Below are 14,790 nucleotides of genomic sequence, written 5' to 3' on the forward strand. Positions count from 1 at the left end.
GAGGAGCAAGAATTCAAGTGATCACTAGATTTGATTTCTGTAGAAACTCTTAAAGGCAGAGTGAGGATAAAATATCTCTTCATGTTAGATACTAAAATGGATGTTTGTTACACAGCGTAAGACGAGTGAGGAATACAAAACCTATAATAAATTCAACCCCCTCTGAAGATTATAATTGTCAAGTTTTGGTTGAGATTGTTTAAAGAGGAGTCTTGATTGAACTTCATGATCATTTTGGACACTTAATACTATTTCTGTCTCTGTTGAATTATAACACAGAGAGATGTCACTATTACTACTATTATGTGATCAACAAACAAATAACACGTCCATCAGTTATCAAACTTTTAATGTAAAAGACAAAACAATACAGGATTCAGTGAACTAAGGAAGAAAAACAACTACTTTGCTCATTTGTCCTTCTCTTTCTGTTCCTTCTCCTTCTTGTCTTTTTCAACCTTGGCCTCCTCAGCTTCGTGCCGCTTGATGAGCTCTTCTACTTCTTTCTGTTTCAACACCTTGATCTTTGTTTTCCCATCTTTCCGAGTCAGGGTGGCAATCTCCACTGAAACAGACAATGTACAGAATCATGTTATTTATATGTATTTTAACCGTATTTACTTTTTTAAAATTACAATATTTCCCTTATCTGGTGTTAATTTCAGACCCAAGTTACAACTACTGTAAAGATACGTCCTACATAAACAACATGCATGTCAATGATAGATAGTCATTTCATATTAAACTTAACCAGAATATGCAGACAAAATTACAAGAATGTATATGTGAGATATTGGTGCTTTGACCTCACCTTTCTCTGCTGAGAGCTTGCTGACATCCATCGTTTTGTTTAGAACTTTGACGGCCAAGGCCAGAGCAGAGGACAGAGACATCTCTCCCTCTTTGTAGTCCTGCTTCAACATGGACACTGCAGCCTGAAGCCAAAGAGGGTATACATCAAACACCATGCAGAGGAAGGGTATAACTCACTTTGAACATAATGTATGAATATGTGTTATGTTCCCTGCCTAACTAACTCAAAGGTGGCCCCCCTTTTTGTTACTGGCTGCCGAATTTGCTGAAATTACGCATGTGATATTGATGGAAGAAAAGAAGCAGAACTCAATGTGAGGGTGGTAAAGCATCTGTACAGTCTACAGCGTGCACACACTAGAGTTATTTTTTAGGTCATCCTCATAAAAACAGCTACGGTTGCAAGCATGTCATGAATAAATAATTACCTTTGTGAGACAAACGTGTAGTATATTGTGAATAAGGCTGGGCAATATATCGATATTATATTGATATTGTGATATTAGACTAGATATCATCTTAGAATATGGATATCGTAATATTGTGATAAGGCAGAAGTGTTGTCTTTTCGTGGTTTTAAAGGCTGCATTACAGTAAAATGATGTCATTTTCTGAACTTATCAGACTGTTCTAGCTGTTCTATTATTTGCCTTTACCCACTTTGTCATTATATCCAAAGTACTGATGATTACAATATTGTTGTGATATCAATAGACGTATTTGGTCAAAAATATTGTAATATTTGATTTTATCTATAGTGCCCAGCCCTAATTGTGAACTTTCTATGCCATCACTCAGAGGCTAATATTTGCGGCGCAGAGCAGCGAACTCCAGCAATAAGACTTTTGTCTGTCAAATCATGATTTTTTTCATGTAAGCACATGGCACTCTAAAAGCTGTGCACACCAACTTTGTACACTTCCTACTATAATTCGAACTAGAGTTTGAAGAAGACAGATTTTATTGCCATCAATGTTGCTGTGCACCTGACAATAAAAGTCATTGAATCTTTATACAATATTCTTAATTTAATGTATAATAGGACACCAACTGCCTGATCAACCTGTTAAGATCATCTCAGATTTTCATTGTCTGTGTCATTTTAGACTTACAGCGCTGTTGTTGCCGATGCAGGTTGCCTTCCAGCCTCCATAGTTGCCGCTGGGGTCACTCTGGTACAGCTGGAAGCCATAGTGTTTGTCCCAGCCCATGTACAGCAGAGAAACACCAAACGGCCTCTTCCCTGTCAAGACAACGCAGACTGTTAACTGACAACAAAATCAATGCACTGGTGGTTTAGTTTCCCAAAAACATTTAATTAACCATCATTAAATTGTTTTGTTACTTAATTAAATTTTTTTTAAAAAGAGGCAGTTTTAAGATTATAAACACCTTTTTCTGATTTGTAAGTGAAGACAGAGGTTAAGCAGAGTGATCTTAGCAGCTTTGCACTGTGTGATATTAATGTGAAACACATCACTCTGAGGTCAATTTAAAGGAAACTTCCCCCAGCTGCAGCTGATAGGTTTTACTCTTTGAGATCATTTAAAGCTTCCACCATTAAAGCAGATAAAAATAAGTTGAGCAATGGAGAGATGCATGATCAGAGTCAGAATAAAGGAATTTCACCAGCTAGAATCACTCAGCATGTAAGGATCTGAGCAATACACAAGGAGACTGCTGTGAATCTTACCTCCAAACTGTGTGTAGGCTTGCTTGATGTCACACAGAGCTGTCACCAACTGCTCACAGGGGATTGGCTCCTGGTACTGCAATAAATATCTGAGGAGGAATAAACTCGACTGGTCAACAGCTGGTGGTGTTATTGCTTTTTTCACTAAACATTAAAATATTTTAAAGCAACAAATAGATGAGTTATTGAACTAAATTAGAGTCAATGTTTCTCTAAAAGGTTATTTTAGGTAAAGAGGGACAGCCTTGAAATTTGAATGATTCCCTGGAAACTTACCTCTGTGCAATTAGCCGCAGTTCATTTGTCAGTACATTAGCATCTGATGTGATCCCAGCAACACTGCAGGCCATGTCTCTGAAACACAATCACACAAACACAAGTCCACGTCACAACGTTAGGACAGCTGAGGTGTTTATTTTTGGGTACTGGGAGTCTCTCTGTGGTTCAGTTCACTCACTCGTTGAGCTTGTAGATCTTCTCTGAGAAAAAGACCTCATCCAGCAGTTTGTGAATGTTGCGTCTCTCGGCTGCTAGAAGCACTCCGTCATTTGCTAGAATCCCAAGACATGTTCCAGCATGACCGATCGCCTCCATGGCATACTCCACCTGATACAGGCGTCCTGTAAAACAAAGTCACAAAGTTTATATTAGTCATACACAGCTAAAAGAACCCACTAAAACCTTAAAGACAAGTTAGGTAAAATAGTCTGGTAAAAAAATCAAGGTCCCCTTACCAGTTTTTTCAGTGCTTTAAACCACATCTTATGGTCACTTTCAGCAGATTTAGCATTTATGGAGTTGGTTTAATTTAGCTCAGCTCATTGTATAACTGGTTAAAGCAAATTAACGGAGTTGAACCAACTCCATGACAAACTAGCAAACTTTTCTCGCTAATTATACCTGTGAGATGCAGCTGAAAGCTAGTGGAGGGACCTTGAGTTAAGATTATTTTATGAAATTACTGTTCCCAAGTACAAGAAAGATCCTCTAGCCTAAATTAGACAACATAAGAGTCTGAACATAATGTCTTTAACTACATCATCATAAACAAACCCACAAAATCATGGAAAATCATTTTTCAACACAACAAATTCCACAGTTAATTTTTAGCCAGGATTTGGCAAAAAAGATGTCCCAATTATCCAGGCTGATATTTTAGGACATCACATGATATAATACACATACGGAGGTATCATAACAGGCATCTAGGACCTCGCTCAATTATCAGACAATCAAAAGAAATAACACTTGCCTTCAGGAGAAAATATGGTTGTCCGGGAATCATATCGGCGAGACTGAACAACAAAAGAAACAACATATATTTTAATTACTACAGATTATGATGACAGACAAATATGGTATTGAGAATTATGTTGTATATACATTTAAAAAAAAAAAAAAAAAATATCTCTATGCACCCAGCTGAGTTCTAGCATTTTACCACTGACAGTAGAAACTAAACTGTATGTTAATCTAGATAAAGAAAAAGCTGATTTGTTCAATGTGTTGTCTGAATGATAGAGAAAATGTTTTTTTTTTTTACAGTCCTTTGTATTGGGAACTGTACAGTGCTTTATTTAGTAAGATAAAAAATAGATACTGATTTTGCAAATGTGGGTGATGTACAAAGAGTAAGTTGGAAGTATCACATATAAAACAAATTAGACCGTTACTTGGAGGAAGCATTGGAGAATTTAAGACAATTTATAGTTATGTAGTTACCAGTTGATTTGTTTTGTTTTCATTTTGTTTGTATTTCTTTTCTTTTTTCACATGCTTTGTGCATGTAATACTGCAAAATGCATGTTTCCTAATAGTAGTGATGCCGTGTGGGATGAAATCTGCCCATACATCCAACACTACTGATATTATTACAAAAACAAGACATAAAAGAAACAAGTATTGGCATGATTTTTGAATTATAAATATAAAAAACCTACCATTTTATCCTGTGAATGGAATTATCCTGCAAAAAAAACATAAATAAGTTGTTTTATTACACATCAACCAGCAGAAAAACTAAACCAAAGTTTCAGCTTGTTTGACACCGAGATAACTTCTGATTCCACAGATTAATTAAAGGGAAATACACACCTCCTATTTCTAAATAGAGACAAATATATCTACTGTACAACAATTCTGTAATAATGTATTTATTGTGTGCTTTGATAACTCACTCCCGTGTCTCAGTGTGTGACAGCTAAGCTAATGTTAGCTCTCTACTGCTGCACGCAATGAATCTGCAATATCTGAGCATGCTAGCTGGTTAGCTTCATAATAAAGAAAGACTACAGACTCATCAGGGTCAAACTCTACTTATACTCAATTAAAATGATGCTATAACATCAAAACAACACTGTGGTGAAGAGGGAAATGTTTATATTGTATTACCGTGGCTTTAAAGGAATAAATTGATGTACCTTTCCCCGAAGCTGAAGCTCCTCTACTTTCTGTTTGAAGCTTCCTCTCTTCCTCTCCTCCTCTCTTCCTCCCTCTCTCAGCTCACAGCGCCTCCTGACGGTGGGAGGACTACTCATATCATAACATACAGGTGGAAGTAAAGTGGTGGAAAACTTACTCTGTTACTGCACTTACTGAGAAAAAAAGTGTCACTGAATTAATTAATTGTTAAGCCTATTTATGTTTTATTTAGTTATCTTATTCCACACTCCAGTCCAGTAGGTGGTGGTAAATGCACCTGAACGTTGGTTGCCAACCGCCAATAAAAAACAATCGAAGAAGAAGCTGATGACGTGTAAAAAATAAAGACTACGAAGAAGAAGAGCGGCTGCGTCTGATTGGCTGATTCACCAACATGGGAGCAGGAAGGCTTTTTTTATTTAGCTGATGAGCTAGCACACTGCTAATCACAACTGCGTCCTTATGATAATATGTTAAAAAACTTAATGGCGTTATTCAGAATATCTCAGTCTTGAATCGGACACTGACATGCCGTTGAAACCCTGACGACTGAAAATAAAACATCTGTCCGAAGAGGTGAGTGCTTTGAGTAAGAGTGATATTTAACTATAACTAGCTCATCTTTGGTTAATGCAGGCTTTAAGCTGCACTCACCAGCAGCTGATCATCGCAGGGCTCATTGTTAAATGAACAGCTGCTGATTTCATTGTGTGATTTACTCTGTTAGGTTTTTAATCAATTATATCAGCTAACTCTCGGCTCACACAGCTTTCTGCAGGCTGCAGGGTACACAGTGTCCTCTGTACTGTACCAGCATAGGGTCAAATACAAACATCCTCATCTGGGTTTAACACGTGCTGAAATTTGGTCATAACACAGACAGGCTTCTCAGTTTTTTGTCAAAACCTTTTTAATTTTTAATTATCTTCAGCCTGTTAAGATGTCTTTTATACAGCATGACCTTTGAACCTTCTCATCCAGGTGAAAGGAGGCAGATGTTGCTCAAGGAGAAGAAATGTTAGGCAATATATTGATATACTGAGTTAAATTTGAGAATGTGTAACTCACTATTGGTTTTCAAACAAAGGGCTTATAGGGCTATTTTTGAGAGTTACACATTGAAATAGGTAGTCTTTTCTTTTTCTTTTTTTTTCTCTCATTTTCATTATTTTTTGGTGGGTAGCTTAATTTAATGTGGGATTTTATGTAGGATGGGCATATATAAGCATTATGCTTCTGCCTATACCTTTTCAGTCATTAACATCATACATGAATTACTTTAAGCTGTTATTTAGAATGTATATACTTATTGTATACTGTAAGTACTTTTCTGTTTGTTCTGTTGTTATGACTGAATAAATACTACTACTAGATACTATGTGATATGAGACTAGATATTGTCTTAGATTTTGGATATGGTAATATTGTGATATGAAGTGATGTAATTTTCTGAATATAACAGGCTGTAGGACTGGGTATCGTAAAAAATAAAGATACCAGTACAAATTCAAATACCCTTAAAGTGATACTGAAACCAAGTGAGTACTTAATTTGATACACATCATGTGAATAGAAGCATTACATTGCACTCCTCCTGAAAGTCCTCAAATTATTAGTATTTATGAAATTAAAGAACACTTACCCACTTAGTCATCATATCCACATTAATAATGATTTATCAAATAATCTTACTGTGTAAATATTTTGTGGAGGTATTTGGTCAAAAATATCATGATATTTGACCTTGCCCATATCACCTCCAGCTGTACTTTGAACCTTATTGTCCAGATAACAGGAGGAAGATGTTGCTCAAGGAGAAGAAATAGTTCAGTTAGTAGTGGATGTTTTTACTGTAAAATCTTATCAGGTGTGCAAATAAATGACATACTTTCAACACTTTTGCAATCTACAAACTTACGAACGATCACAGAAAATGAATAGCCAACTATTTTAATAGTGGATTCATTTTGAGTCTTTTTCTTTAAAGAAGAAATGTCAAAATTTCTGATTCTAGCTTCTCAAATGTGACTATTTCCTTGTTTTATTTAGTCTTCTATGACGTGTGATGAACATTTGAGGGTGTCACCTTGTAACAGTGATCAACATTTTTCTCCATTTATTACTTGAGAAAATAATTGATAGATTAGTCAAAAAGGAAAATGATTGCAGCCCTGTACCAGTATGATATTCAAGTAATATTGTGAGGGGTTGCTTTTACAGAGAAACCTACTGTTATAATTTTGTAGATAATACGATGGTTGCAGTTAAGAGGATTTTCCATTAAATGAGCTTGTGTCTCATTGCTCACAGGGAGGGGAGTGTCTGAGGGAGCTTTGATATTATAAATAAATCGTCACCGTTTTAGAGAGCAGAGTTAGACTGTATGGTGAATCACAGTTGTCAGGCATTGCTTCCTGTTTATTTTACCCATTAAAAGCCGTTCAGATGATTTTTAAAATGTAGTTATCTCAATATCACTACAACAAAATCACATGATGTTATTTATATCACCCACCCTGTCAAACTTCCACTCCAGCAGCTTTTTTTGCCTCTGGTGATGATTTGTACAAACAAGTTAACCGACCTCACTGTTGATGTTGTTTCTGCTGTCAGGCAGGGATCAGTCTGATGAGGGGGCCCCTAAAGCTGGCAGGATGCAGCAGAAGAGGAACATCCAGATCATTGAGTGGGAGGACCTGGACAAGAGGAAGTTCTATTCCTTCGGGGTGTTCATGACCATGACCATCCGGGCCACCGTCTACCCGGCGACACTCATCCGCACTCGGCTCCAGGTGCAGAGGGGCAAATCGCTCTACAGCGGTACCTTCGACGCCTTCTTCAAGATCCTGCGGACGGAGGGCGTACGGGGCCTGTATCGCGGCTTCATGGTCAACACCTTCACCCTCATCTCAGGCCAGGCTTACATTACCACCTACGAGCTGGTGAGGAAGTACGTCTCCCAGTATTCTGATGACAACACGATCAAGTCGCTGGTGGCGGGCGGCTCGGCCTCGCTGGTCGCTCAGAGCATCACTGTCCCCATAGATGTCGTTTCTCAGCAGCTGATGATGCAGGGCCAAGGGGAGCACCTGTGCCGCTTTCGGCTCAATTCAAGCACAGAGACTGGAAAATCCAAAAAAATGTTTGGCCAAACGAGGAACATTATGGCTCAGATATTTGCTGCTGATGGTTTCCGGGGCTTCTACAGGGGCTATGTGGCTTCCTTACTCACCTACATCCCAAACAGCGCTGTCTGGTGGCCTTTCTATCACTTTTATGGTGGTAAGGTGAAGCTCTACACTGTTTTAAAATATTAAACATTAGAAATAACTGCAGTTATGTTGCCCTGTTCTTTCTGTTAAGACCTTAAGCTTTATTTTGTTTGTCTTGCCTGTGTCTGCTGTCCATATACTGAGAATAAAATGCAGAGTATCTGGCTGTGTGTTTAATAATGTGTCTGAATTTGTGATGATCAACAGAGCAGCTCTCGAAACTGGCTCCCAGTGACTGCCCTCATCTGATTCTACAAGCCATTGCTGGGCCGCTTGCTGCTGCTACTGCCTCTACTGTCACCAACCCGATGGATGTTGTCAGAGCCAGAGTGCAGGTAGCCATCATTTACATCTATCAGGATGTGTTAAAATGCATAATGGGTATTTTACAGGTACAGGTAGGGGATCTGCATGGGTTGCTTTGTTACACTGGTCCCTCACAGCTAAGTAAAACGTATTTTTTCTTGTGACCACAGTTAAGAAAGTCAATCCAGGAAGTTTTAATGTCTAATGTTTGGTGAAATTGATATTGGCTGTAGCTTAATCCTTTATGAAAGAGATCGGTGGCTTTAATGTATCACAAAAATAGTTTTCCTTGTGTGTGGAGTTAGCTGGCAGAGGTTTTTTTCAAAGTGCTTAAGTCAGTTACATAATTTCCAATGGCTGACACAGTAACCGTTACTGATTAGTCATCTTTCTTTAATATGTGTGTTTAACATTTCAAGTTATGAAGTGACTGCTGTAATTTGCATATCTCAACACACTTGAGAAGCTTTCTTGTCCGTTGGAAGAAAGTGAAACTGATGCTCTTGAGATAAGTTCAGCGTAAGAAAAGTCCAAAAGTCAAGAATGAGCCTCTTTATTCTGAAACATGTTACACTCAAGGCTACAAATAATTAATTTACCACACTAAATCAGCCTCCAGTGTTGGGTTAATGGTCGAACATTCAGTATATTCAGCTAAACGTTAGAGGAAGTCGTTATACTGCGACAATGACTCAACATGAACATATGTGTGCTTTATTTAGGTTGAAGGAAGGACTTCAGTCACTGAGACGTTCAGGCAGCTGATCAAAGAGGAGGGCTTCTGGGGATTGACCAAAGGACTGTCGGCACGCATCATTTCATCCACACCCACCGCCATCGTCATGGTCGTCGGCTACGAGACGCTAAAAAGACTGAGTTTGCGGCCCGAGCTGGTGGATTCGAGACACTGGTAGAAGCTACCTGGACATTCTTCACATGGATGTGCCATTTAAGCTCTCAGCCCCGAATTAGAGCCGCGTTAGATTGAAAAGTGGCCGATGGTACGCCTTTCTTGCTCTTTTAACATGTGCTTGACTCAGAGTGGTATGTTACTGTTGGGTTTTGGTATGCTGCTGCTGTTAAACTGTCTTATACCACTCAAAAAACTCATTATGCCGCTGCTGTGTGCATTTAAAATGGTGCTTCTAAATGGCTTATCTCTCCTGCTTCACTGGCCTGTCTAACGAGGCAACGACAGTGACGTACTGATTTCATGTGGCACACAGCAGTGAGTAAAGAGTCGGTGGCCATGTACCGGTCAAACAGCAGAAACATACCACTTAAGATCAGCATATGACACTAAAAAAAAGGCACACTACGGGTATTGCAGGGGGACGGTGGTATCTAGAACGGGAGCAGCGTATCATTAGCCACTTTCAAACTCAGCGTCAATCCTAAATTTGACTTCATTTGGAGGCACCGGATGCAAGAAACTTTTTTTTGTTGAACAACAGCCTGGGGATCAAAATGCAATCAGGCTCTTTTAAAAGACAAACCCAATGTTTAAAAATGCATCTGACCATTTGTAGTAACCTATTAGTCATTGATTAAATGTCTGGCTTAAACAATCATACCACACCCATGTTTGCAGTTCGCTTAAGTCGCTGCTAAACAGGATTATTGCTTCGTAGTGCAATTAGAAGGGGCCAGTACAGTGTTTTTTTTAACAGTGGAAGAAATTGACAAATCATTGCAACTTTATACGATTTTTTTTTTCTTGAGAAATGAATCTATGCTCTACAATCTGCATCTTTTGCAGTGGATGAGAGTGGATTGGTCGCTGGGAGAGAAGCTGTCATTATCCTGCTGTAGTGGTATTGGCCCGATAGCTGCTAGTTGTCATCTGTGTTTGTGCCGTCTTTCCAAAAAACCAAACAGTGTTGGGGCAACATCGCAACTTGGTTTTGACACAGACACGTTATATAACTCGTGGTGACGCATTCAGATAACCTTTAAACAAATCTTTCCTGTTTGTTCCCTCGCTCTCACCAAAACTGGCTTCTACATCTGTTCATTGTTGGCCTTTTTTAAATCGCTGCCTTCATAGTGTGAATTCATTACGAGCATTCTGCTTTTTATTTTGTTTGCTGAATATTTAGCGAGAAAAACCATACGTGTTAGACTTAGTGCAACGTGGCAGTCTGTGTGTCGTAGGTTTCTTTTTGATTTACAGATGTCGTGTACGCCTCAGTCCAAAATTAACGACTTGACAAATTCCATTCAAACAAGCAATCTGCATAAAACACATAGTGCATAAATATAACATAGTGGAATGTTTTCCTGCTGTCAGTGTAGAAAATATTGCAGTTAATGGCTGATTCAGTTGCACAGTTAACTACCAGGAAGTGGAGCATAATTTATGTGAAATTGAAAGTTTTCCTTATATTGTGACACTAAATGTTGAGTGCAATAACTTAAATGTTTTATCCTTTCTCAGCACAAAATGTGACGATACATTACTTGTAAAATTGTGTGAATAACATGTCTTCAAAGAATGTACTATACCTAATTTATTCTGTTGCTTTTTGGGGGAGTTTTCTTTTAAGATTATGAGATAATGACCACAGAAGTGTCACAACTGTCACATTTTTAAGTAGTTTTTTTCTCTCTGACTGAAGATCAATAACTTTTGATTAGATGGGCTCATGCTGTTTATTGCTTTTGTATCGTTGTTGTTGTGTTTTTGGTCACTTTGTAGAACTGATCGCATTTTTAAAAAACTGAATGTTATATTTCACTTTGTCAGCTGTTTTCATAACAGAGGAAGCGGCTGTTTCAGGCAGTTTTTAAAGGCAAAAAGTCAACAAAGTGTCATTAACATTTAAGTGATACCCACTAAACTTTGGTATTCAGACTGTGGTGCATTGACTGTCTTTTTAAAGGCACATTTCACTAAACTTGCACCCTGGGGAGAGAAGGGTAATGAAATAAGTTTGACTACTGTCTTGAGTTTTTATTTTCTTTACGCGGCTCACAGTAATGAGTGAGATTATGTTGTCAGGAAGCTGTGGCAGCGATCCACAGAGAGTAATCCCCTCAATGTAAATCAGAAGCCAGCCGTCATGTAAAGAGTACGCCCGGTTTTACATCATGTTTTATGTGTTGTCTCTGTGTTTTGGTTCAACTAAGTCGGCCAATAAAAAAACATCACAACTGCTAAACAATCATTTCATGCCTTTTGTGTTGCATACAAATCAAGCTACTGGACTTGTGCTGCTTTATTCAATTTAAATTCAGATATTTCACTGTTTACTCTAAAAAATTAGATGAAATAATGATTAATGGGTTTGTGAAGGGATTAGCAGATATCCTGTCAAATTATGTTGCATGATCATGTGTAACCTTAGTTAAAATACAATGTATTTTCACATTTATCAATTTAACATAAAATGCATACATTCACCTTCATTAGAACCTGATTGATAGAGGATTTTTTTTAGGTTAGCATCAATAACTGTATTTAAAAAAGCAGATCATGGTAAATCAACTGATATATTTTTTTAGATAAGATGATGATGTCGATACTTTTTTTTGGGGTGGAGCCGAATCCGGATACAGTATTCGGAAAAGTACAAATAGAGGGGTTTTTAATGAATATTTGTTTAGTACAAATATATTTTTAATTATTTGTTTTCGGAAAGAAAACGTTAAATAATAACGTGCAGGTCGGGACTCATAGCATAGCAAGGTTAAATTGCTGTGGCTGTCTCAATCATGGATGTTTAAATAGCTGCATGTCTAGGTTCAAGATCCAGAGAGGGAACCCTACTTTGCAAAAGAGTTTATTGCAGAACACTTTAATATCCTAAAATGAAAAGTGTAATAAAGATGAAAACAGGATTGTTACGCCTATTTAACTTTTATTCTAATACACATAATTTTACTGCCTCAACAAATACAAATACTCTGCACATCCCTAGTAGATACTGTATGTACTGTGGGACATTTTTCAGAATAAAGATGAGCTGTTCAGTGCTCTCTGGTGGACAAACTCTAATGGTGACACTCGTTTAAATGATCTCAAATATGTTAGCCATTGCTCTACTGAAATTCCTATTTAAATATCAGCTACAGTACGTGCAGTATATTCCTGTATCAATACATTTACCTGTTTGATTTCTTGTATAAGACACTAGTCAAATATGGTGACATAGTTTGGAAGGTAATGAATGGTATTTTATCTTTTAATATATGTGTTCAATATCAAAATTGTCAAAGCACTGATTTGACATGAGTGACAAAGTTTTTAGCAGAATCCTTTAAAGCTTTAACTTTTTTTTAAATTAATGATGTATGAAATCACTGCAGACAACATTTATTTCCGTGTTTGGACATTTAAAAAGTGATCAGAGGGAAAATGTGTTCCTTATGTTCCTAACTCCTAACCTGCAGATTCTTTCATGTACAAATGATACATAAGAACGCTGTATTACTAATTTAAAGGCTTTGTTTGAACAATATCAACTGTAACAATTTAGAGAAAAAGTCAATATTGTCCTGTCCCGTTCCTCGGGGAGTTCATTGTGCAGTTAAGAAAGTCCGTCAGGGGAAAATGTGATTATGTGGCCTGAGAAGCTAATGTGTTTCCTTGATGTGCTCATAACCGAGGGGTGTCCATACATCTTGTCGGAGGTGACGCTCTGACAGCAAAGGTCATATCTCATTATGTTAGTTAGGTAGTGAGATGAAAGGATCTGCTGAGGGGAAGTCAGCTTAGTTTTAATCCAAGTGTTTCTCCTGACAGTTTCATCTGATTTGGCAGCAAAGATAAACCTGCAACATTCACGTGATTCTTCTGGGAATTTAAAGGTTTAACTTGTTTGAAGTTACAGTGTGATATGGAGGATTATATTCCTTTTTTAAATGATATTAGATAATTATGTTTCACATGAAATACAAGAACTACATCCAGTGTTAAAGGGATAAAATGGGCTTTAGGTTGAAATCCAATAAAGGAGCAACTTGTTTGGATTCATTTCACTGAAGATGAAAGTGATTAAAACTTATAAAACATTGAATAAGACATTTAAGGTTATCTTACTGGAGATATAATTGTGTACGAGTAAAAATGCTGCTTTTTTAAATACATTTAAAGCCATAGAAATACCAGGCCCAAATGTTAAAATCCACCTTTTTTTGAACAGGGCGATAGATGGCAGCAAACATTTCTCTCACATGTTTTCCCCTTCATGGTTTGTCACAAATTCTCAAACTTTCCCTCTCCTCCTTTCACCACTTTCTCTGTTGGAAATAAATAAAAAAAACCACCCAGAGACAAAACACACAAATCTACTGATGAATGAAATCAAACAAGGCAGCCTCGTGAAGACGGCGGAAGTCTTCTTAGAGCTGACACTTCCTGGTGGGATGACAGAGTGCTCCCTGCTCTGCTCTATACATTAATTATCAAGCGGTGTCTGGAAGGCACTTTGTCAAAAAGACTGATGAGGGGGCTGTCAGAGAGGGAACAAATCTGACTTGGCTGAGGTTAGAGGAAGGGCCTCTCATTCTCATGGGATGTCATGGTGGAAGATATGCAAGTGCATGTGGGTAGGATAGGAGGTGGGATAGTAAGAGCACTGAGAACATGCTGTGTTGAGAGACAGTTGTGTAATCGTCTGTGCGGCTTTAGACAAACGTGGAAGATTTAAAAAGCAGGAAAGTATAAAAAGGTATAACAAATGAGCTGTTATCACCATCTTAAATATAAGTGATGCAATCTTTCTGATGTTTATTGGAAAAACCTCTCAGCGGTGTCGACATATAAATAGGGGACTGCACTATAAAACCTTTTTCAATGTCTATCACAGGCTTTTGCAGTTTCTTCTCTTTTTAATGTAGTTGTTCTGGCTGAAATTACAATGTTCTGCCATCTAAGAGTTAAATCAAACACTTATTTCTTTCAGGATTGTTTTAATGCAGTGCAGAAACTGCAGAGGGTTTTTAAATATGTATGAATTATAAGTCAAACAAGCAAAAAACAATATTTTCTCACTTTTCTCTGATGGTAACTATTTGTCAGCTTTTGAGATATCTCTCAGAAATATTGGCCTTCACCCTGATACAATGGAGGTAAAAGGAAACAAAGGGGAAAAAGGTAAAAATTATACTAAAAAACACAAACTTCTCTTTCCAGAAACGGTGTTGATGTTAACTCTGGATAATCCACAGACCTGGTTTTCATAAAGGGAATAAGAAGAGAGAAGAGAAGATTTTGCTGTTGAATTGAAACTTCATTCATCTCCATTGTTTTGGGGTGGGGGCAGAAATCTCCAACAGAAATCT

General features: G+C 37.7%; 2 protein-coding genes across 3 annotated transcripts; one reads left to right on the forward strand and one right to left on the reverse strand.

Annotated features, from left to right (window-relative positions):
• Window positions 1-332: 332 nt before the first annotated feature.
• Window positions 333-5,000, reverse strand: LOC133978236 (proteasome subunit alpha type-4-like). 2 transcript variants are annotated; one of them, XM_062416641.1, is made up of 9 exons: window positions 4,898-5,000; window positions 4,447-4,472; window positions 3,759-3,801; window positions 2,964-3,126; window positions 2,783-2,860; window positions 2,507-2,595; window positions 1,926-2,056; window positions 812-935; window positions 333-565 (listed from the first exon to the last, which is right to left on the reverse strand). In XM_062416641.1, exons 2-9 carry the CDS (start codon window positions 4,447-4,449, stop codon window positions 411-413), a joined length of 786 nt encoding a protein of 261 aa, XP_062272625.1. In that variant the 5' UTR covers window positions 4,450-4,472; window positions 4,898-5,000; the 3' UTR covers window positions 333-410. The 2 variants fall into 2 exon arrangements, with proteins under 2 accessions (XP_062272625.1, XP_062272626.1); XM_062416642.1 differs by having other exon boundaries at window positions 4,927-4,973.
• Window positions 5,001-5,345: 345 nt separating this feature from the next.
• LOC133978262 (solute carrier family 25 member 44-like) lies at window positions 5,346-11,634 on the forward strand. The gene is made up of 4 exons (XM_062416643.1): window positions 5,346-5,503; window positions 7,541-8,209; window positions 8,407-8,534; window positions 9,228-11,634. The coding sequence occupies exons 2-4, from the start codon at window positions 7,582-7,584 to the stop codon at window positions 9,417-9,419; spliced, it is 948 nt and encodes a 315-aa protein (XP_062272627.1). The 5' UTR covers window positions 5,346-5,503; window positions 7,541-7,581; the 3' UTR covers window positions 9,420-11,634.
• The last annotated feature ends 3,156 nt before the right edge of the window (window positions 11,635-14,790 follow it).

This window comes from Scomber scombrus, chromosome 1 (genome assembly GCF_963691925.1).
Source record: "Scomber scombrus chromosome 1, fScoSco1.1, whole genome shotgun sequence".
NCBI classification, from domain to species: Eukaryota; Metazoa; Chordata; class Actinopteri; order Scombriformes; family Scombridae; genus Scomber; species Scomber scombrus.